General features: G+C 44.7%; 1 protein-coding gene across 5 annotated transcripts; it reads left to right on the top strand.

Moving 5' to 3' along the window:
* Nucleotides 1–548: 548 nt before the first annotated feature.
* EXD2 (exonuclease 3'-5' domain containing 2) lies at nt 549–20,466 on the top strand. 5 transcript variants are annotated; one of them, XM_027879724.1, is made up of 10 exons: nt 549–1,131; nt 10,939–11,348; nt 12,240–12,496; nt 13,539–13,665; nt 14,434–14,759; nt 17,111–17,217; nt 17,534–17,669; nt 18,417–18,773; nt 19,496–19,763; nt 19,849–20,466. In XM_027879724.1, the coding sequence occupies exons 2-9, from the start codon at nt 11,010–11,012 to the stop codon at nt 19,710–19,712; spliced, it is 1,866 nt and encodes a 621-aa protein (XP_027735525.1). In that variant the 5' UTR covers nt 549–1,131; nt 10,939–11,009; the 3' UTR covers nt 19,713–19,763; nt 19,849–20,466. The 5 variants fall into 5 exon arrangements, with proteins under 5 accessions (XP_027735525.1, XP_027735526.1, XP_027735522.1 ...); XM_027879725.1 differs by lacking the exon at nt 549–1,131 and adding an exon at nt 9,632–9,706 and having other exon boundaries at nt 18,417–18,623; XM_027879721.1 differs by lacking the exon at nt 549–1,131 and adding an exon at nt 9,632–9,706.
* Nucleotides 20,467–24,275: the final 3,809 nt, after the last annotated feature.

The following is a 24,275-nucleotide window of genomic DNA, read 5'->3' as shown; positions in this document are numbered from 1 at the left end:
GGGCACGATCGGCCCGCGATTCCCCGGCCTGTCGCTAAGAGCCGCCCAAGGAGAGCGCGGCCTGCAGCGCCCGGCCAGGCCCCGGCCTCAAGTTGCCTCCTTCCCCCGCCGCCCCTCCGAGCCCGGAGGCGGGGAAGAAGGAAGAGGCACCTGCCCCAAGCGCTGCCGGGGTGGGGGGAGGCGGCCGGCCGGCGAGCCCCGCAGCCCCTCCCTGGCTGGGAGTGCTCGGTTTCCCCGTCCTCGGTGTCGCAGCTGATGGCAAGCCCTCGCCTCCCTCCTACCTGACAGCATCTCCCAACCCCATGGGTCCCTAAGCCCCGGGCAGGCAACAAGGGGGACCTGAAGTCAAAAGCCATCACCACAAACATAATTATCCCCCTCCCAAACGCGCTCTGCAAGGGGAGGGAGGAGGAACAAAACAAAACCCGACTCCCCTCCCCCAAAACAAGATGTGAGGTGGCCCTAAAGTGACCGATCCCTCGATTAAACAGATCTGGTTCCCCGCCCGATGCTGAGCGGGACTGCAGCCCCCCCGGCCAAACTCGGGGCCGCCGCCCGCCCCAGGCAGCGATCGCTGACCCCCGGCCCGGGGCACGGCGCTGACAAATGTCACCCGGCGCCCACAGTGCGCACCACGGGGTGGTTTCGTCTCCGTCGTCGTCCCCCAAAAAATAAGAAAATCCCCTTATATGGGGAAAGACAAGCGAGCCATCAAATAAAAGGCCACCCCAAGCTTCCAGCCCCAGCGCCCGGGAAACACTCTAGTAAAAACTTTGTCCAGGGCTCCCCCCTCCCCGATAATAGTAGAATTTAAAACCTGTCAACCATTTTAGATCCCTACTTGGGAAAACATCATTCCCGGGCACCGGTGGATTTGGGAAACGGCTGTGAGCAGCGCCGCCGCGGCTCCCCTCTCCCCGGGCCGCGGGGGAGGCGGCCGGGCAGGAAGATGCTTCCTGGGGAGGGGGTGGCGGGAGGGGGCGAGGGACGGGAGCGTTTGCTTTACCTGAGACCAGCCACTGGCCTCCATTGTTGGAGAATTCAATGGCATTGACACAGCCGAAGTGGCCCAGGAGGTCCTTCTTGTAGAGGTTCCTGCAGCCCCGCAGGCGTCTTCGCTGGAAGTCTTGGGTGAGCAGGGGGTCCCCCTCCAAGCCCCGCTGGGACAGGAACCCCACCACCGACCGCATGCTGCCCCCCCGGCTGCCTCTCCTCCTCATGCTGCCGCCTGCGCCGCTCCCCGCCGCTCCTTCCCCCGCCGCCCCTTCCCCCGCCGCCGCCTCCCCTCCCCCGCTTCCCCCCTTGTTATGGTTATGATGATTTTTCTTTAGCCAGCCATGGCAGAGAGGTGTTAGACACTCCGCCGCTTCCTGATCCCGCTGGCTCCTCCCCGCTCCCCTCAGCAGCTGATCCTCAGCTGCAGCCCGCGCCTCCCGGCCCGGCTCTAGCGTGGCGCCGCCGCCGGTTAACTCGCTCCTGGAGCGGCGCGGCGGGACGGGCGCACTCGCCACCCCGGGGAGCTGCGGGGACGTTAACGTTCTCAGCTCCGGGGGCTTGCGGGGGGACCGGCACGGTCACCACTCCAAGGACCTGGGGGGTAGGACACGTTCGCCACTCCAGGGGCTTGCGCGGGGAAGGACACGCTCGCCGGGGACCTTTGGAGGGAAGGACGCGTTCGCCACTCCCAGGACCTGCGGGAGGGACGTTGACGTTCGCCACTCCGGGGATCTGCGGGGACGCGGGCACACTCGTCACTCGGCAGCCCGCACTCGGGGTTCTGGCTGCCGTCTGCGGCCCCGCGGCCGGCAGGGAGGTGGCAGCGGGCGGGCAGGTGCTCCCGCGAACGGGCGTCGTCCCCGATCGTGGTGAGTGGGAAAGGAGCCCTCCGGAGCTCCGGCCGGCCCGCCCGCCGTGGGGTCCTGCAGTCAACGCACCGGAGAGAAGATGAGGGGGAAAATACCTCGAGTGAGGTTTGTCCTCTGTAAAGGCTGAATGATTTATGCGAGAATCCAAAGCATTACGGCTTTAGAATTCAATTTGTTTAGGGTTTTTTTTGTTGTTGTCGTTTTCTCTATGATTGTTTTTATGAGGCTGTCAGAGGTTTTGTTGCTTGCTCTCTTCTACTTCTTCCTGAGCAACACTGAAGACTGAAGGGTTGCCCATTCCAAGTGAGTAGACTCCCCTGCAGTCCCAGAAGACTATTGGAAGTTTAGAAGAATTTTTTTTCTCTTACCCTCGAGTATTAACTAAAAGTCAAAAGGCAGCCAGCTGAATAGGTGGAACTGGTCTGTGTTGTCCAATATTTAACAACATCCCTTTATGTTTCTTGGGAAAAAAATATCTTTTGTCTTTCACAGGACCCTGTACCTCACACATAACATCTGATGCCATGTCAGACAACAGGAGTGTCATTCAAAGAGTGATGTCTGTGAGGTGCTGCACAGAGCCCTCAGTCCCACCTTGCAGTGTCTGACTGAACACTCTCTGCACAAAGTGAGCAGCTTGAAACTTTCATGTCTGTATTTCTCCACAGGCATGGGTGAATTGGCAACCAGTACCTAGGGAAGATACAGATTTTGGAAGGTGAGGAATTAGCCTGACAGTCCTGGCCATCTTTGTGTGGCACTGCACCGGCTGGGAATTAGGAATCTTTAAACTTTCATACAAGCAAGCAGAAAAATCCTTCCCAACATAAACTGTGATATGGCAACCTTACTGAGTACTGTTAGACTTCTGCCAGTGACAGCTTTTCCGTAGAAACTGAAATAATTTCGCTGTAGAAAGTTAGTTAAGTGCTTCGGGTTTCTTCTTCGTTAAGATTACAGAAAGAACATAAAATCCTCTAAACCATGCTTTTTACTTGACAACACTATAGCCTTACTTTTAACACATAACAAAAGTAAATAACAAACTTTTCCTTCTAACTGCTAGGGGAGAGAATGCAAGTAATTACTAACATTAACAACATTAATATTAATAATTAACAATGTTTCACAATTGAAGTGAAAACAGAGGACAGGTAATCTCTTCTACATCTGAAATAGACAAAAGGCTTTTTCTAGTTACAGTTGTTGATGGTCAACTATTGCCATGTATCATGTCTAGCAACCCTCAATATAGAGAGGCAAAGACCTTGTCCATCACAGTTTGTATTTATTACTTTAGCCTCAGACACAGGTAAATTGCACTGCTATAAAATCATTTTTTATAGCTCTTGTGCCTGCATGCCATGAAATTCTGTGCCATTACAATGATATCAGAAACTGTTGCTCACTTCTGAATTCCCAACACATGGTTTATTTTTCCCCTTTCCTAAAGTATTGTTCAGGTTCAACATCTTTGGATATCTTTGGTTTCTGTATTGAAATAATACAATAAAATCTCCAGTGTTTTTCCTCCATGTTCTGGATCCAGTCTCTAGGGAAGCTGTGTACTTACATGGTCTTACATATTAATAAAATTCTTTCCTAAACTCTCAGCCAGGATTTTTTGGAAAAATTTAACTGAATTTTGTTTGGTTTTGGTTTGGGTTTTTTTTAATCACATTTGTAAGCAGTCAGAAAGAAGATATGTTGTCAGAATTTGAAAGAAAAATAATAGCAGATTGCCAATCTGTACTGCTCAATGCAATATTCTTTCACATTACCATATCAGTTTCAAAACCAAATTGGTAAGCATTCTTTTCAGCCTCTGATTCCTTTGTTTGAATTAGTTTTGAATATAACACCAAAGGAAATTATCATAGTCTATACTGGTAACATCTTCCTTTGAAAATGCCAGAGTGCTGTTTCTCTCCAGAACACATACACTGTTGTCCTGAGTCATCCTGAAGTAGCATCAGTGAAGCATCTTTCTGTGCTTTAATCGGAACCTTCTGCAGCTTGGAATGGAATCAAGGCACTGACAGTAGTTAGTCAAACAGATCTAACTTCATCAAATTGCTGTTCTGTGGGACATGTTAGCATGTGGGGTGCTGTACGGAGACCGAATGGTACAGACTAAATTGGATTGAGCCTGGACAGACTCAATGGGCAGATGAAGTCAGAGTCTGTTTGTACACACTGCTTGAGCAGCTTAATTCTGTAGGATGATTATAGTCTCAAAACCACCATGAAATAAAGCAAAACAAAAAAAAGTTTTGTTTGGAATTTTAAGAAATAGGCAGTAGAGGGGAGGAGTCAACTGGAAAGGAAATGGGAAATAATGAACAGGGTTGTAGACTTGTTGTAGATGCCCTTGGAAATGAAGGTGTTTGATACAATACCAAAGAGGGAACTAGGAGAATGCTTCAAATAGTGAAGTGATGTAGAATAATGATCTACCTAAACAATCTTGGGTTGCAGTTTCAGAGTTGCTTATTCCAAGGCTGTACACAGTCTCCCAGCAGTACTAAATTCATCTGGATCAGGTATGGACATGGTGTCACATTGCTTTCATGTTAGCTTCTGTCCATGCTGCAGAATTTTTGTTGTGCCTCTGGAAGGACTGACAATAACTGATCTGGGTTTAATGTCTGCTGGTAGAAAGTTATCTCTTTAACATTTTCTCTGAACAAATTTGAATGCCAGAGTGATTTAAATTCCTTTAGTCATTTCCATTTGATGGCTGTGGTATATTTGATTATTAAGAGGAGGCCTACAGTTAGCTTTACTCTGTTGTCAGATCATGGCATTTAGAGCAGTCCATGGCTGTTGTGTTATGAGCTGTGTTAGTTAACGCTGGAGGGAGAGGTATCAGGGTGCTCTATGTATGTCAGCAAGAGAACTAAACAAGGGTCTTAGTTGCATGGATGGATCAAAGGACTTTGTCTTGGAGTGCCATATAGGAGTATGTGTCCTGGGTGCTAGGATCAACCAAGAGGTTTCAGTCAGACCTGACAGCTGACAAACAAGCCTGAGTGGCAGGTAAATGCTATCCACAGATACACACAGTGAAAATAATAAGAGGACTTTCAGGGAAGAGTTCTAGGCTCTGCTGAGCTCTAACTTCTGCGAGTTATCCATAGAAGCGAGAAAAAGAGTATGATTTGAGTTTGGATAGAGGGAGATAGGTCTGAGGAAAAGAGCAGATCCATAAACCATCTGCAGAGAGATATTTAATTGTATTTCAGAGGAGATAACTCAGAGATAATACAGGAGCATAAAAGGAGAAGACCAAGGATATAGCTCTCTGAGAGGCTCTCAAACACTTGGAAGGAAGGCTTAAACAGGTGAAAAGAAAAGTAGGTGAAGCACAGTCAATTTTGTCAGGTCAGAGAGAATGAGCTTTAAATACACTTTTTTGAGTTCTGTTGAACTTCTGAATGGCTCTGGTTAATCTGGAGTGGAAACTGAGAAGTTTGGACACTGATAGTTGGATGTCTATGGAGTGAGTCAGAGAGAGAGAGCAGACAATTAGAGAAGTGGAGCAGAGTCAAGGCTATTAATTTTTTTGTTGTTGTTGGTTGGTTGGTTGGTTTTTTTGAGGGGAAATAGAAAAAAAAATGGAGGGTTAACCAAGAACACTATATCATATTTTAGCCATATAGTTTTTTAGAAATAATTGTCCTTGTGTTATTCCTTCTAGTGAAAATGTGATGGCTTCTGGGCTTTTTTCCTTTTGCTTACTAATTTCAAGGACCAGAAAGATAGGAAGAACAAGGACTGTTCTCTCAAATGTTTATTTGACTCATGAAAGCATTCCAATTAATGCCAAAATCAGCACGGGTTAGTCTGGAGTGCCCAGATGAGAGCTGAGTTTTGGGAGCAGGGGGATGTCATACTCTTAGCAGCCATAAACTGTGAGGTTGACTGAATGTGCCTTCTGGACTGAACCACTGGGGTAAGTTAAGTGCTCTTCAAGAAATGTAATTGTGAAATTCCTCTCAGCTTCTACATAAGCAGTGAAAAGAGTTGGCAATTAAGGAAGAAATGTTGGTGATGATCGACGTTAATACAACTCATCCTCATGGGATCTGGCAGCTTACATACCTCTGAGAGTGTTTTTTTTCAAATTCTTTGCAAACCCGGCGAACATTGGCAGATCCCTGCAGTGAGCAACCACTGACTCATCTTTTGGCTTAGGATGTAGTTTCACTGAGATCTGGCTCTATGGTGAGATACTACAAGGAGTTAAACCAGGAGAAATCTCCATTTTTTTCACTGTGCTAGCTTTCTGCTCACTTAATTCCTTGAATCAAACTGGCACCAGTGCTTGCAGAAGTGAGGCTGTAGAAGAATGCCAACAGGTAGAAGAGGGAAGCAGAACTGCCTTTTCAACAGAAGCTAAACCTTCTGTCCACCTTGTTGCAGTGTGAAACTCTACCTGTAGGATGTGGCCTCACAGTTGATTGAAACTGACCTCATTCTGGCTTCTTGAGGAAAGAAGAAATCCTACTGCCTCCCCAGTATCAACCCTCTCAAAACAAACCCTGCTCAAAATGGCTTGTTTACATATGTAGGCATGGGGTTACTAGCATTGACAGAAGGAAGATAAATGACATTAGGAGTTGAAATGCGAGTTTGGTTTTCTTTTGTAGCTTGGGATGGGGCCCCAAAGAGAGTGTTATTAATGAGCTACTGGGGACTTCATGCAGCTTTCTGCTCATTGTCTGCTACCAGCAACTTAGTCTTGGCTGGAGCCTCTTTACTTTGATATTCCACAATCACTGATTTTCCTTTGAACACTGAGTCACTTGCCCTAGTCTTCTCCCTCCTAAAGGATGAGCTAATATAATTATAAAAATAATTATTTTTCTGTGATCAGCAGAACAAGCGAAGCCTGGTTTCCTATGGACTTGTCCTGATGTGCCACTGCTATGCGGATTCTCATATGTGTATGCAGTGTCTGCACATGCTTGCCATTTTATCAGTGACAGCTTTATTAGGACCTGTTTCATCCATTTGGCTTTTCATTTCACTTAAGTTACTTTTGTACAAATTTAGATGGAATTGAGCAATGGTTTAAACATGCTCTCTTGGCAAGGAAAGTGGGGGAAATAATGTGACCCACAGACAGAAACACCAACAGACAGTGCAATTGCATAAGCCTTCTTTCCTTAGGAAATCAGGCTAAAATTGAGTCTTTTGACAGAGACCTCTGTAGAGATCTCAGATCATGCTATAGAAACAGAAAAGTAAATCTTGCTATTTACCATGTAAAGGCTTTCAGTTACTTGCTGTAACAGATTTCTTATATGTAAGGCTAAGCCAGCAGTTGGTGTTTACTCACTTGGTTACCTTCTCTCAGCAAGGTCCCCATCAGACATTGGGAACTTGTTTGGTTTTTTTTGCCAGAGTGCACTCATGCATCAGTTGCTTTCATTTATTTTTAATTTAATCTTTATACTTGGATAAATGGCTATGTAGGTAGCAAGACAAGCTGTTAAAGATACTTGTGGTTTACAGAACTCTCTAATGTCAGTGATGACATGGAAAATAAAGGCTTTAAATGCAACCAGGGATATAATCCTGTTACTTGGAGAAAAGCTAGCATCTTCTCTCTGAGAATTTTATAATGTAGTAAGTGTTGTGGTATTTTATTGCTTTTTTTCTCTATTTTAACTTTACACTTAAACGTTTATTACTTTAAAAACTAAATTACAAAATTTGTAAAAGGAAAACCTGGCCTATTTTGAATTCTTGTGTGGATGCCAGTTTATTAAAAATGGGTCCAGCTACAAACAATCTTTGCAGATTTGTTTGGTATTCTGAGTTCATCTTGAGCTTTGAGTTCTCTTAAGAATGCCTTACCTGCCCCACAATAAGGGAGCTGCATCCTGGAGCCCAGACAAACCATCATCTTAGATCTCCTTCCAGTCTGGGCCTTAAACAAGTCTGTTGTGTCCCCAGGTGTTACCTTTTCCCCTTGAACTCATTTACAGCCAGATCAGTCCCCAGATTCTCTAACCCATCATTACAGAAATGCGGGTGCTGGAGCAAGGAGTGAGCAGTCGAATCACAGGTACAACGGGAAATGTGGGACTATCCTTCCAAGTGGGCATCCAGGTTTATGCTAAACTACAGTGAACAAATAGAACAAAGCATTATACCTTCGGGGTGGGAGGCGTGAAGGGAAGAGAGAGGGAAAGGAGGTGGCAGAGCATGTCCATCTGACTACAGAAACTCAGTTACAGCCAGACCCCTCTAGTTCTCTCTCCTGAGCATGTATGTGATGCGCTTTTCTTCTGAGCACAAGTTGTATGAGGAGCTTCAGAGCAGTGCTGGCTCCTGCTTGGTGACCTCCATTTCAGCTGATCAGCAGTGTCTGGGGCATTGGAGCATAGGGGATGGATGGAGAGGCTGTGGCCAGGTTGTGACTTTTAAGGCAGGTGCAGACCTTCCCTGTAGAGGAAAATGAACCAGAGACAAGATGTGTGAGATTGCAATGCTTTGTAACCCCTAGTGGATTAATATAAAAAATGGATAAAAATCTCTTCACTGTAGAGAAGGACCGAGATGCTTTGCAGAAACACTTATTATACAGAAGCTGTAACTCTGAGGTATAAAGCATTTGTATGTTCAAAATACAGATGCAAGTCAATGGAAAACAAACTTTGCTGGTGTGACCCCACCACCAGTGAGACCTGACATGGTCATACCACGATGGCTTAGACCAGGTCCTTAGAACAGTAGCTGCTCAACCTTTAATGACCTTGTCATCTTCTTTCTGATTAAGGAGATAGCCTTATTTGCTCAGAAAAGTGGTCTTCTGGAAATCACCCGTGTTCCTTTTGTGCTATCAGGAGGTCCATACGGATTCCTGAGTTAAGAAATAAGAAGAGGGACAATAAAGACTGAGCATTCACCTACGGACAGAAAAAAAATACTGCTTCTACAGAGATTTTCCCTGATTAGCAGCCATTAGCTGCTTTGTTGCACTCCTTGGATAATGCGTCTGCTCATTGCCAAGTCTTTGCTAGGGAGATCCTCCTACCCTGATGATTACAAGTGGCAAAGTTAAAACAAAGCAACATTTGATGCTGTCAAATTGTTAAAGCAATCTTTCTTGTGGGCTTAGTATCTACTTTAAACAAACACAGTTAGCTGGAATTCTAACAGCACAAAAATTGGGAAATATTTGGAATTGTAAAGGAGTTTGAAGACACTGGGTGCTCAAATCCTTTACTTTGCAACAGAATTTGGTCTGGAAACGTGTTTGCTTTTTGACAATGACGGCCTCAAAACTTGATGATCATAACCCTGAACATAGCAGCTGCCTGAATACTCATTGTCCGTGTTTTGCAGTGTCACACTTCTAATATTCATATTTTTCCACACACAAGGGAGGCACAACTGTCGTGATTATTCCTCTGTAATTTTTTTAATATTTACCGCTCGATTTTCCCTCTCTTTGTTTTCTTCCAGCTTGCCACTTCGAGGTGGCTACGCATTGCTTTTTATTTTCCTGGCTGCCTTTGTTCTTTACTTCCCATTCCCTCTGGTCCCTCCTGCCTCAGGGGCTCCCCGTTCCTCCGGGTCGGGTGGCTTCCCCTGCCCCGGCTGCGGCTCGCTCCTCGAGCCCTCCTAATCGCAGACAACGACCCGCTCTTTTCACTTCCAAAGTTTCCTAAAGAGAGCTCGCTTTTCAGTGTTTTCGCAGTGCTCGGTGCCCCGGCTGAAGGCAGAGTGACGCCTGTCCAGGCACACGGCCGCCCCAACAACAGCCGCCGTACAACATGGCGGCGCCCGCCGCCACGGAGGAAGCGTCCGCCGCTCTAAGCCTCCCGGTGCGTGTGGCGACTGCCCCGCCGGGGGTTCCTGCCGCCGGACGCAGCCGTTTCGCGGGACGCAGGCAGGGAGCGGGTCGGTGGGCGCCCGGCGGGGCCCGCGGGCGGGCGGCGGGGCCGGGCGCGGGGGGAGAGGCTGCTCCGCGAGTGCCCCGGTGCGCGGTCCGGTGCGCTCGCGGCCTCCCGCGTGCTCCCTTCGTGCCGGAGCGGCGTCCGGGCCTCCTGCCGGGATATTCCCGGCCGAGCCTAAGGCGGGCAGCGCCTTCGCTCTGGACCCCTTGGCCGGCCCGCGGGAGCGCTCGGCTCGGGCCCCCGGCCTTGGCACTGCTGCCCCCGCGCTGGGCAAGGGACCGGGTTGTCTCATCGGGGCTTCCCTGCCCCGGCGGGATGGGGGATCCGCACGAGGGGCTGCCTGGGATCACAGGCAGGAGGGGCCGTAGGTGCGCGTGGCCCTGCTGGCGTTCAGCCTTGTCTCTCTCTCTAGGAGGCGGGAGGGAATTGCTGTCACTTCGCGGGCGTTTAGGCAGGTGCCCGGCCCGCGATCGGGGTGCTGACGGCGGTTCCGCAGGGCTGTAGCAGCACCGACACCAGAACTTCTGCTGGTGTGGGAGAGTGCGTCAGGGCACTCTTTAGAAGCTACGCGGTGGGTTGGAAAGGTGGGGATGCAGGGGCAGGATTGATTTCAGTTTACAGAAGGGGTACTAAGCTTTTGTATGATAGAGGGAAAGCTGTGTTATGAATAGATGCTGCTTCTTTAGGGCTTTTCAATGCCCAAAGAGCCATTTGATCCTAGTATGGATGTGAATGTAATGGACAAATGCCTATTGTTTACTAATGCGTGAACTGACATGCTTATTCTGCAACAATTCCATCTTGCCCTTGTTTAGGTTGATCGAGTTCCAAACAGAACTAAAAGATGTTGGTAATAATCCGGACTAGTTTATTTTTGGAATATCAGAGTTTGAGGAAGCATCCAGTTTCACCATTACAAATTAATGCATTCCCTTTAAGGTTTTCTGTGGTGTAGTCAAAAGTAGCATTCAGTCTCCTGTCACTGCGCAATCCACCACTGCAGTGGTCTGTCCCCAGACCCCCAAGTCTAAGTGGGTTCTTCTGTCAGGATCACAAGTTGTGGCTAGGACCGTGCTATGTATACCATTGCATGTTTTTAATATCTCTAAACACATTTCGTTAAGTTGTCCTTAATTTCCAGCTCTCATTTTTCTTTGCAGGCCACGGTGAAATCCTTCAATGCCGTTTTGTGTGGGTGAAGTGAAGGGGTAGAAAAGGAAATAAAAAAAAAATGCCCAAGCAAACAGCAGTGACAATAACTTTGGCGACCCTGCTGGGTGTTGCAGTGGGAGGCCTGGTTTTGTGGAAAGCAACCCAGCGTCGGAAAGGAAAAGCATGCCATGATAGTCAGCAAGAAGAAGCAGCTATAAACTCGGGAGATGAGAAACTCATTAAGACAGAGGATAAGGAGGTGCTTTCCTTCTTCAGATCTCCCACCTTTTCCTGGGTAGAGAGGACCCTTGGTGCAGACATAGTGATAGTTTCAGAGCAGGAGGAGTGGGATCGCGTTGAACCACTGCTGAAGAAGGAGCTGGAGAAGTGGCCGGTGCTTGGAATTGATTGTGAGTGGGTGAGTGACCAAGAAGCGCCTCTCCTTTAGATTGCAAATTGCACCGGTGAGGGTGGGGTGATTCCTTTGTTTAAATGGATATTCTAGGACTATTGAAACTGCCTGTGGGATTGTCTGTCCTGACAGCAGTGAAATAGCTGCTAATTTTGATTGCTCTTACTTTTAAGTATGCTATGTTTTTAATTCACTATTTACCGAGCTCTTGTGGTAAATCGACTTTACTAAATATAGTGATAATTGTATGGCTAAATATAGCATTATGTGTTTTGTGTAATAGCTCTTTAAAGATGATTTACTAGAAGTAGTTTGGGCTTACACTATTTTAAATCCGGCCACATTTTTAAGAAACAATATCTTTAGTATAATAACTCCAAAAAGAAGGATAATACTGATACATAGATAAAACTCACTGGGACAACCGGAAAATAAAGTTCCTCTTTTGCTTCTACATTTGCATGTCTGATCTCTCAAAACAGGCTTTAAGCCATTTATAAAGCCTGCCTTTGCTATTGTTTTGGCTGGAAATTTATTCACCCCAGTCATTACTAAGCTACAGTTAAACAATGAATTTGCCATAAACATATATATTATAGTGGGTGGCTTTGTGCTGATATGGATTAAGAAATGTGTCTGATTTCTTTCACCAGCTCAGCTATGGGGGGAAAGGGTGAAAGGGGGAAATACTATCTTGTAGGAATGTGGCAAGAAGTAGCTTGGGACAGTAATACTGTGAAACAGATCACATAATTTGCAGTGAAATTTTAGAGACGTGTAACAACACTTGACTGATAAGTATTTCCTGTCTTCAGTGGCCTCTTTTGCAATTTGCTTCAGCTCCAGCATTACTAATAATACTGTAACCAGGACTCCTCATTTTTTATTTAATTACAGGTATCTGTGGAGGGAAGAGCAAATCCTGTATCCCTGCTACAGATGGCTTCTTCCAGTGGCCTCTGCATTCTTGTTCGGTTGCCCAGGCTTGTTGCCAGTGGACAGACTCTCCCAAAGACCCTGTTGGACATCATGGCAGATAGTACCGTGTTGAAAGTTGGGGTAGGATGCTGGGAAGATGCTTGCAAGCTACTTCATGATTATGGCCTTCCAGTCAAAGGGAGTGTGGATCTCCGATATTTAGCCATGAGACAGCGGTAAGTGCCTGAAGACAGAGGCAGCTCTCTTGGAGGCATCATTAAAGTTGGAAATATTTTTAAAGTAATTTGCATATGCTGAATGATATCAGTCTGGTAGATTTGGAGTTCTCAGGGTGACTTTAGAGAATGGGCATTGACAGCTGCAGCCTGAGAACATGTCATGCTTCCATTCTGTGGTCTTAATGGAAATGAAATCTTCATGAGGATTTCATTTGCTAATTGTATCTGTTAGTCTTCTCATGCAATACCCTTATGCATTTTTCTGAGCATCATGCTTCAGCTTTTAAGAAGTCCAAGCACAGTGATGTAATGCAGTGAGAGTGATCACTGTGTCAGCAGATGTTTGAATGCCTAGAAGTATGGGCTAAATGTGCCCAGAGTGTGTAAGTAGAACTGCTGAATTTCAAGATTTCTTGAAAAATTACTAAATAAACCAGTTCTGATTTTCTCTTTTAATACAAATGCTCGTATGGAAAGGTTACAATTATAATGGCATTTTCTTGTCCTTCATTCTTCCTAAAACAAAATGTTTTACTTGCCTATATTCTTCATGTACAGTTATATGTATGTCTAGGTGCGGTGTTAGTGATCTGGGCCATGGGTTTGCTGACCTGATGATGCCTTTTTATCACTAAGGACATGAGGAAGGACTTGTCCCTAGTGGCCAGGATTTCTCTGAGTCATTCCTGGCTCTTCAGTTCCTTTTGAATCCCTAGGGCAGGTGGTCCATCAGTTTATGATGGAACTCTTTAGTTCAGAAGTGAGTATTTCAGAGGCAAACATTTCAGCCTTAAATGTTACCAACTCCCAGCCTTGACTGTTTTGCATATTCCAGACACAAGGTAATTACTAAAGGACATTTTAATGGAGGGGAGGGAGAGGGCTTTTAAAGCTGACAGGAAGCTGTGTGCTGTTTGGGAGTCATGCATCATGTGCATTATGCTCTGGTAGGTTCAGGGGCTAGGAGGCCATCTGAATTTGCATGAGTGTATACTTTCATTTTTAATATGTTTGTTTCACTTTCTTTGTTAAACTGAAGGAAGGATCTACTTCACAACTGCCTTAGCCTTAAGTCTTTAGCTGAAAAAGTCCTGAACTGCCCGCTTGACAAATCTCCTCATGTGCGTTGTAGCAACTGGGAGGCAGAAGAACTGGCACAAGATCAGGTGTGTCTTCCACTTTAACTTAGTGTTTTGGGAGGAAAAGTAACCTTCTTAGTAGAAAAAGAGGTTTACAACAGGGAGATTTGAACCTCTTCAAGTTCTGCCTCAAAACCTTATGTGTGACTGTGGTCTAAAATTAATTTCAGACTCTCTGCCTGCATTTCCCTCCTTTTCCTTGAAGATCATTTTCTACTGTTCTCCCTGGATACTTGGCCATTGTTTTCCTTTAGTCCTGAAACAAGGCAAGATCCCTTGAAGAAGTATTTCCAAAACATCACCTTTTTTTACTTTCTTTTCTTCATTCTGTATCTGAGTTTAATATTAGAAAGACACTGGAAACCTTTTGAGCATTACGGTTTCCCTGATTGCTGTTTCTTTAGTCAAGCTGCAGATATCTAAGGTATCAGTGACCGGTAGAGGGAGTTACAGGACAAAGAATCACGCTGAATATTCGTAGCCAGTATGTCAAAAGGGAGCTTCTTGCTAGTTAGGGAGGGCTTGGTGGGGTAGGAGGGTGTTTTAAGGACTGGCTGACCTGAAGTTTTTCACTGTCTTGCAGTTCTAGAGGTACCCATGAGTGCTTCAAGTCTGACTGACCCTAAAAATGTGGGGTGTGGTGATGTTATGGAAGTGCCACTCAACTGGCAAAACTTTGAACTTCAAAAGGAAATGAATACAGCTTCTGGCTTTACTGTACCAAGTGTTGAAGACTAATAATGTCTGGAAGTATTTGCTGTTTGTCCGTATCTAGATGTCTGTGCTTTTCTGCAGGTCCTCTATGCTGCTAGGGATGCCCAGGTCTCAGTGGCTCTGTTCCTCCATTTGCTGGGATTTGCTGGCCTCCCTGCTACATCTGAAGGTGAAAACTCTGTTGCTGCTTGGGAAAAAGCATTGGGTAAATGCCGGGGCTTGGTGGATATCCCATTTAGAGGAAGAAAGAGTGGCAGCACAGGAGAGGAGAAGAGTGGAGATGGACACTCGCCTCAGAAAACAAAGAATCGGAAATCTTGGATGAATGGCCATCCCTCTGGCAGTCATCAAGTGAGAGATCCACGGAAGCAGAAGCGAAAGCCTCTGGGTGTGGGCTATTCTGCACGGTAAGTGTACGGTCACACTTTACTCCTTGCACCGCAGATGGAAAACTTTGAATGGTGCCCCCTGCTCTATTCATTAAACAAAGTGAATAATATGAGCTAGAAAACGAAATGCAGGACATAACAGTCATGGGAGCCAGATCCTGTTTCTGTCTTCCTCATTTCTCTCTAGATGGTATTAGAAGCAGGGCAGCACTTGGATCTATACTAGGTCATGAGCAAGTTAAAGTGTTGTCTTCCACTTTTACCCTTCCTTCTCCTATGTAAGCATTAGCCAGAGAGCAGAGTCCCAGCAAGAGGTGTTATTCCTGGGGTGTCCTGCCCAGGGCCAGGAGTTGGACTCAGCAATCCTGATGGGTCCCTTCCGACTCAGCATATTCTATGATTCTGCTGCCCAAACAGCTCTGCCTTTTCTCCTCCAGGCAAAAGGTGGCAACTGCATAGAGCTTATCCTTTCATCAGGATCTGCCTCATAGACTGCTGTTCGTACTTTGCTGTCCCATGTCACTGTGGCCACAGAGATGGCAGAGTACTGAGCAGAGCTGAAAGCTAAGGTTAACAGGGGTAGGACATGTTATCTGAGGTGCCAGATGGCACAGGAAGGAACAGTCTGTGGTAGCAACAGAGCGCTGCCCCTCTGCAATGGCCTGGGAAAGAGAGGAGGGAACGGTACTACTTTGGACTAGCAGAGGCAGCTGCTGCTGGATTTAGGATCGCTGTCTTCTTCACTGTCTTAGGATCTTTGGAATGGATCCTAAATTCTTACGGCCTTTTGCTAATGAGAGTGCAAAACTAGTTGGAGAAATCTCTTTAAGATCAGTGCAGTGGAAGATGTGGGGAGCTAGTATGTTTGGTTTTGTTGGGATACAGTCTAATAAAATTTACCACTGGATATGGGAACTAAAATGTAATTATCGTTGGGAAAGAAAGCCAGACATTTTAGTATTTGTTTTCTCCTTTTTAAGTTTATTGGATTGGCAATGGAGACATCTTAATGTAGTCAATAATATTGATTTCATTAGCAGTCATTAACAGTATTGTGTTTTACACAGCAAATCCCTCCAGGTTTTTTTTTTTATTTTTTACTGGGAGGCTGTGTCATGCAAAACAGGAGTACTGCGTCTCATGGGAGGATTGAAATTTAAACAAAATTGCTTTCCAAGCTAAATTGAGATCTCCCCATATTTGTTTATTTAGTTTTTGTTTTTAACTGCGCTGGACTTCTTGAAAGATCTGTAGACTCAGTGTTTTTTATAGTATTTACAGCAGTGTGGCTCTGGTCCGTAGTAACACTGGATATGGTTTCAAAAGTAATTTTTCACTCTTCCTTTCTGTTTAAATCTGTTTAGTTTTAATGTTTATTCATTTAGAGTTGGCATGTACTGAAATTGTTATGGTGACTGAGTTGAACTCTTGATGCTCAGTGGAAGGGACCTCCTGTATCATTGTTTTGTTGGGATTTTTCCCCGTCATGGACCTCAGAAGAAATCCTTCTGTCAGATTATATAGCCTGTGAATCAACCTTTTTAGCTGGTAGAGCTCTGCTGACTACAGCTTGTACAGTCTTGCTGGAGAGAAGAAAGGAAACTTTTCCTCAGTGTATTGTGACATGTCTGGCCAGTTCCTCCTAGGTCCTCTCTAAGCCCGACCTGTCCACTCTTCAGTTTTGTTTGAAGGAGATTGGCAGAGTAAGGAAACACTTTCTCCAAAACAGAGCCCTTCCACACACTGCCACAAACCACCAGAGACTGCTTCAGCAGAAATTCTTGTCCCTACCACAGGGACAAGGGCCTCAGCTCAGCTTCGTTGTTCTTATGGACTCGTGTTTTAGTCCCCAACTTTTGGAGACTTTTTGGAGCATTTCTTTTGGCTAAATGAAGGAATCGCTATTCACACTAAGTTTTAGAAAAGTTTCCTTAATAAAGCATTAAAATACAGCCTTAGGCAGCCAATCCTTGAAACTGCCTCACCAGTAAGTTGACACTCTCTTTGAACTTACTCTTGGCTCATCATCCTTGTGACTTCAATTTTCTTTTGTTTTCTAATGCAATGTTTTTTAAAGGCTGTCATCGTTGATGGCACCTCTTGAAAACTGGGGTTCAGAGTTACAATTCTGTTGGCAGCAGGAGAGCAAAGATAGCTTAGAGTTAGTGAACCCTAGGTAAGTTTTTGGATGTACCGCTTCCCTTAGCAGCAGCCTGTGCAGTCTCAGCAGCCTCAAGTGTGTTTTTAGGGGCACTCCTGTGATTTGGAGGAGGCCCCATGAATTGGAGTGTGGCACTGATGGCTACAGAGAGCTTTGAGGTTTTTTTGCATGCTGTTGTAGTTGCTGTAATGCTGTCCTTGTTTCATAGAAAATCTCCACTGTATGACAACTGCTTCCTGCATGCACCAGATGGACAACCTCTGTGCACTTGTGATCGCAAAAAGGCCCAGTGGTATCTGGACAAGGGGATTGGAGGTAGGCATACCAGAATTTCAGGTGGTATTTGAAATACAGATTTCTCTCTTCTCCCTTCTTCTCCCTTCTTCTCCCTTCTTCTCCCTTCTTCTCCCTTCTTCTCCCTTCTTCTCCCTTCTTCTCCCTTCTCCCCTCTCCCCTCCCTTCCCTTCCCTCTCCTCCTTGTTTCTTAGTTAATGAAGCATGAATTGTATCCCCTCTTACTGGAAATACTGTTTGGGATTTGCTAGGATGACTCTTACATTGTAGCATTGTTGTTTAAGCTTTCAAATACAAATTTGTTTTGAATATTCTCTCTTTGCTTTTACCCTTTCAGAGCTAGTTAGCACAGACCCATTTGTTGTGAAGCTGCGGTTTGAGCCTTCAGGACGTCCTGAGTCTCAAGTTGATTACTATCTGACAGTCAAAGAAAACTTGTGTGTTGTATGTGGCAAGCGAGAATCCTATATCCGGTGAGTTGTTTAGTGGTAGGGGAAAACTGCATCTTTTAAAACAAAACTGAGGTCTGCATCTAGTTTGGCATCCACAGCTTGGTCAGTGGCCTGAAACATTATGCTTGTTCGTGTCCTGGATAGGCTATCACTATTTGAATGCTCTGTAGTTGTATGTGACTGGGTGAGTTTGACAGTGAAGAGACTGGCCTTTCCTCTGAGAGGAAGGCGATATCAATCCAAGGAGATAACAAAGCTGTCATGGAACATGTATGTGCTGCAGTTTGAATGAGGGGGGCAGCAGTGTGCTGACACACACTGTTCAGGTGGCATCCTCTTCTGAAAATAGCTGTTCTAGTCCTTCTACTGCTTAATCTATATATTTTTGAAAGGTTTAGATGAGCCTGAATCTCATGAGGTCAAAAGGAACGAGATTTTTGTCTTTGCAGTTGCTACTGATTAGTTGAGAAATACACTTCTCATAGAGCATTACTTTATTTTTTTTTTTTTACAGTATGAATCTTTTTCTTTTTGATTGAGAGGGATGAATCTTTGGAAGGGTAAAAAAGAGAATTGCAGAAAACCTGTAGACACAACTACAAATAAAAAGAATAAAAATAATCTCTTGCTGTACTACGGATCCTGATCCTGGTAATCTTTTTCCTGGACTTTAAATTTTACTTAACACTTTCTAGGCCAGGAAGAAGAGGAACTGAGGAGTAGGAACTCCAGACAAATGTAATGAGCTGTCTGTTTTGTCTTCTCTAGGAAGAACATTGTTCCTCATGAATACCGAAGACACTTCCCCATTCAGATGAAGGACCACAACTCCCATGACGTGCTCCTACTCTGCACATCCTGCCATGCCATTTCGAATTACTATGACAACCATCTCAAGCAGCAGCTGGCTGAGGAATTTGGTGCCCCCATCGGCTCCGAGGAAGGCGTGCGTCTGCTGGAGGACCCTCTGCGCAGGCAAGTGCGCTCGGGAGCGCGAGCCCTGCTGAATGCAGACAGCCTGCCTGACCCCCGAAGGGCAGAGCTTCTGCAAAGCATCAAGGACTTCTTTAACACAGAGACAGTCACCCCAGAAATGCTTCAGGAAGCAGCTGGTCTGGAAACCAGGTATAACAAGCCCATCAGTAGGTGTCAGATTTTGGTAATTTATATTGCACTTCTAACTGGTTTTGGTTTTGTTTACATGCTTTGCCCCGCAAGCCAGCAGTGGTCTGTGAACTGCAGCTCTTCCTCTTCCAGCAGTCTTCTGTTCTTGCTCTCCATCTTCCCCTCCAACACTTTATACTTCTTTTTAAGGACAGATCAGGAAGAGAGGTTGAAGGACAATTATATCGGAATTCTCCTCCACTTTCTCAAAGCTTCTCCAAATATCTTTCTTAACGAGTATCTAGTCTCTGTCTGCATGAAATCAGTATTTTTTCCTTTTTATGCTCACTGTTTTTTGTAATATGCCAATGTTATAACTCAGAATCTATCCAGGCAGAGAATTCAGTGGAAGGAACTGGAGGGTCATAAAGTTCTTGCCTTGGAGAAATTTGCAGTCTATTTCTTGAGGAGCTTGTAATGATCATAAAGAGCTTTGTTTAGTGTTGCTGTAAAAGAAGAACACTCTTAGTTCAGAGAAACCAGCTTCATAGTGTAACTGTGTTCCGGAAAGCAGTCTGGCATTGAAACAGAGCTTAAAACTCTCCCTCTTGGTTATCTTACCATGCCTCTGTAATTAAACTCTGCAGCTGAAAGTATCTTTAGTGTCTTGCTGTTCATTGGAGACAGATCTAGAGTCTGACAGTGGGCTCGTGTGAAACTAAACTCTGCTTGTGCCTTGGCAGGATCTGCAATGAGAGCTACATGCCACATGGACTGAAGGTGGTGCAGTGTTTTGCTAAAGGAGGCCTGCGCTCCCTTATGCAGTTGGAAAGACGCTGGCGGCAGCACTTTTTGGACAGTATGCAGCCCAAGCACCTCCCAGAGCAATGGTCTGTGGATCATAACCACATGAAGCTGATCCGAAAGTATGGGGAGGATCTTCAGATTGAGCTGTCATGAAACTAAGTCCCTGAACTCTGGATAGTGTCTAATGAACACATGTAACCGAAGATCACAGTGGGGTTAGATCAAGGGTTGGACTTGATCTCAGAGGTCTCTTCCAACCCAGTTAATTGTATGATTCTGTGATTCTAAGATGGAAGGACTGTTTTTATCTCTGTGTCTTCGCTAACACCTAGGTCTGGGTTTGCAAAGAGGTAGCAGTAGATCTGCCAGATTTGACATTTTTATAGAGTTAAATTTGACAGTTAGATCCATTGACTTGAACTTTCAGATGGTTTGGAATGTTTAATCCTAGTCTGTCGCTCAGTAGTTGAGGGGAACTTGTCTTCTCAAAGTGACTATGGAGAACTATTTTCCTCAAGCCTCCAGGGTGCTTGATGCCTGCAGACCATCTCTCAACATAGAGCACAATATATGACCTTTTCCACATTTTCTGACATAAATTTGTGCCCTTCACCTTTAGTCTCATGATAAAAATCTTTGTTTTCAGTGCAGTTGTATTCATATGAGTTCTTCTTAGAGAAGTCCCTCTGCCAGAGAGAGATTTCTTTTTTGGAACTGGCAAAGAAGCCTTACTTTTTTGCAGATTCTAAGGTTTACCAGCATTGCAGATAGGCCTCAGCAAGTTTCCTGGTGGCAGGTGCCTGATGAGAAGTAACACTCTAACTCTGGCAGTGTGGAAGCACCCATGCCAAGTCTTTTGTTAAACAGCTTCCAGCAACACACAGTTTATAAAAATGTTCTTTCCTAATTCTGCTTGTCTGTCTTGAATAGTGTGCACATGCCTCCAGGGCTGGGATCTTACTGGCATTACAGAGACAGGGTGGGATGACTCCTATGACTGGAGTGTTGGAATGGAAGGATACAGGCTGTTTAAGAAGAACAGTCATGGAGTGCTTGGAGCTCTGGCTGGAGTGCATGGAGCTCAGCCTAGGGATGGATGAGGAGTTTATGAGTCAGGATTAAGGGAGGACAGGGACGGATGACATTACGGTGGAGGTCTGCTACAGGTCACCCAACCAGGAAGATTGTGTGGATGAAGCAGTCTACAGACAGATAAAAGCAGCCTCATGTTCACAAGCCTTGGTCATCATGGGAGACTTCAACCATCCCCATATCTGTTGGAGGGACAACACAGCAGGGCATAAGCAATTCAGGAGGTTCCTGGAATGTGTTGATAATGTTGGCTCCGGAAAGCCAACCTCATCCTGGGCTGCATCAAAAGAGGCATGACCAGCAGGTCAAGGAAGGTGATTCTCCACTCTGCTCTCATGAGACCCATATGGAGTACTGCATCCATCTCTGGGACCCCCAACATAATAGAGTGAGTCCAGAGAAGGGCTACAAAGATGATCAGAGGGCTAGAACATCTGTCTTACAAAGACAGGCTGAGAGAGTTGTTCAGCCTGGAGAAGTCTCTAGAGAGACCTTATTGCAGCCTTTCAGTACCTAGAAGGGGCTACAGGAGAACTGGAGAGGGACTTTTTACAAGAGCACATAGTGGTACAACAAGGAGGAATGGCTTTAAACTGAAAGAGAGTAGGTTTAGGCTTAGATATTAGGAAGAAATTCTTTACTGTGAGGGTGGCGAAGCACTGGCACAGGTTGCCCAGAGAGAAGCTGTGGATGCCCCATCCTGGAAGTGCTCAAGGCCATGTTGGATGGAGCTCTGAGCAACCTGATCTAGTGAAAGGTGTCCCTACCCATGGCAGGGGAGTTGGAACTGGATGATCTTTAAGGTTCTTTACAACCCAAACCATTCTATAATTCTGTGAATAGCTCTTGGGGAGTACCTTTTCGTATCAGACTGAAATAAGTACAGGTGTCTTAAAAGAAGTGAGAGGAAACAAATTAAAGACCAGCATCTTTTAAGAGATCAGACCATATGTGGCCAAAGAATGGAAAATCTGTTGTTCTGTACCTGGATTTGACGTGTAGTGATGAGCAGGTCATACTTGCTCCATTCTTGTTTCCCTGCCTCTAACATGGGACTAATAATGCCTAATTATCTCACAAGGATGTTGTGAGGCTTAATTAATACATGTGCTTATAAAATGCTTTGAAAATATAAGCTAATTATGTGTGCTAATTATTACTGTTGTTTTTTAAAATGTGCTATTGTCTCACTTTCTTAAATATTCAACTTTTTTGTCTGGTGCTAGACCTTAGTTAAATATAACTTTTTAAAAATACATACTCCTTTCTGTAAAATCGCTTCTGATGATTTTGATTGCATGAGATGAGTGTGCTTTTACTGAATGATGAAGCTCTTATCAACTTTTATGTTTCTGTACAGAAGTTTCAGTAAAACCCTTATCTTACTTCACACTACTGCGCATAGCGCAGTTGACCCACATTTTATTATGATATTTGGGCAGAATCCTGGACCTGCTGTGATCATGGCTGAAACTGTCCCTTATCAGATAATTCAAGAAATTCCACAGGCCAGGGGTGAAAATCCTGTTTGTAGCAGAGACTGATTGAGATAAGTAGGAGCTGTGGAGAAATGGTACATTAATGTCATCCCAGAGGAACTGCAATAGCAGCATGAGGAATCAAAGATTCATGATAAATACTACTTATCACAGAGCTGCAAATGAGACCATTTTCATTATAAGGGCAATTTTATTTCTTTCCTGTATCGCTGGCAGGTCTTAACAAAAACTCATCTAGCCAAATGTGGTTTTTCTCTGTGCTCATTCACACAGCTGATTATAATCTCAGCAAGAACCTCCTGCCTACAGCAGCAGCTTGGATATAACTATTTCTCTCCAAAGCATTTTAAGTATGTGTTCAGATAGCTTGTTGAGAGCTCTTTGCATGGCTCAGAAGCTACTTTTCAGTCATCGGGAGTATAAGGTGTCCATCTCACATTTTTGTTCTACTTTGGTTTTTCTCCCTTTGTTCTGATGTAGGAACTGCTGATAAAACTGGTTTGTTTAATGGAACTGTTTGGCTGACCACAGGGTTAGGGTCTTTTCTGTTTGTTGAGATAAGAAAATAATGTTGATACAAGAACTGGACTACAGGATCTCTATTGTTAAGAAGCCAGAGGTATCACTGAAGAGGTTTCTTTCCAAATCACTTGTTCAGAAATAGGAACTGGCAAGGAAAACTTACTTCACAAATATTTTATAAACTAAGATTGTTTGCTATTTGTAAGATATCCTTAACTTGCATCATTTTAAGTCAATCTGAAAGAGGAGAAGAAGTGATATTGTGCATAAATAGATTATTTTTATATTATTATGATTTTAAATTTTCTATCAGTCTATAGATAAAACTTCCTTGTATGTTTCCTTGCTAATTGTTACATTCTGTAAAAATTTACTGTTTTACCAGACTTACCACTTTTGAAGCTCTTTTTTCCTTTCTTTGCATGCCTGCCTTTTCTCTTCTTTCCCTGTGTCTGACCCAGTCCTTACGAGTCCATCATTCCTTACAGTAACACTGGACTTCACCCTTTTGAGTTTTCCTTTCCAGTGCTTTTCCTGATCTCTGTGTCAGAGATCAGCTGTGGAAGAGCCCATGCTAGCAGCAGTACTGTACTTCTAAGCAATGTGATAGCAAGTTTGCTCAGATATGTTTGAATAATGCGTTCATATGCTGTCCTTGGCCTGGTCATGTTGGTCAGTCATGACAGCTACAGATCTACATTTTTCCAAAAAAAAAAAACAAACAACAACACGTTAGGTTTTTCTCAACCTGAGCATTCACTTAGGTTGCTCCAAGTATTTTACCTTAACTAGGACCCTCCTTCACTTAACCATGCACATCCATTTTGTCTTTGGAGGGAAAGAATTACAATGCCTCTCTATATGGACTGGGTTTTACAACATGAGATTTTTCTTTCTGTTGCTCGTCACTTCACACTTGTAAGTTTGTCCAAGATACGCTGCCAGAGATGGGAGAGAGAAATCTTCCCTTTTACCTGGTACTTGTTCCATCTGCCTCAAATTGATTCTTTCAGGTTAGTGGGGAGCACACTCCAGCTGCTGAGGTCCTCAAACCTATCTCGGCTTATGAATTCCCTGCAGAACTTACCTCCATCCTTTTTGTTTCATCTGTTTTGCCCATGTGAAACAGCTGTGCTTCTGTAAGAAGATGACTGGGTACACGTTTCCAGAGACAGACCTCTGTAGTGGGAGTAGCAGCAGCCCCTGTGACAGATTAGCTTGCCGTCCCCCATGGGCCACAAACTGATTTCTGTCTTTCCAAACACTACAGTTTGTGTTTTTCTTGATTTTTCAGTAACTTAGATATTATTGCAAGGTGCAGGAATTACCGGCTGAGCAGCATTTTTGATAGCCTGTCTGTTGGAGGTGCAGTAAGTGCTGCATTTTTGAGCAGATCATATATGACATGTTAATTATGCTGCTGACAGACTTGGCATTTGGAGTGCCTTGGTTTTCCTCCTTTGACAGTCTTTAAAGGTCCCATCTGTCACATTTGTGACTGACAGGACTGAAGACAACATATCCCTATGGGCTTCTTGCATTTTTCCCTGTTTGGTATTCAGTAATGGCAAGGATGGGAAGCTCTCTTCTGTTGCATTTCTAT

This window comes from Empidonax traillii, unplaced genomic scaffold (genome assembly GCF_003031625.1).
Source record: "Empidonax traillii isolate 1590-97213 ecotype Southwest subspecies unplaced genomic scaffold, ASM303162v1 scaffold56:size2478089, whole genome shotgun sequence".
NCBI lineage: Eukaryota > Metazoa > Chordata > Aves > Passeriformes > Tyrannidae > Empidonax > Empidonax traillii.
The sequence above is the reverse complement of the archived record's forward strand: the minus strand, read 5'-3'. Positions and strand labels throughout refer to the sequence as shown.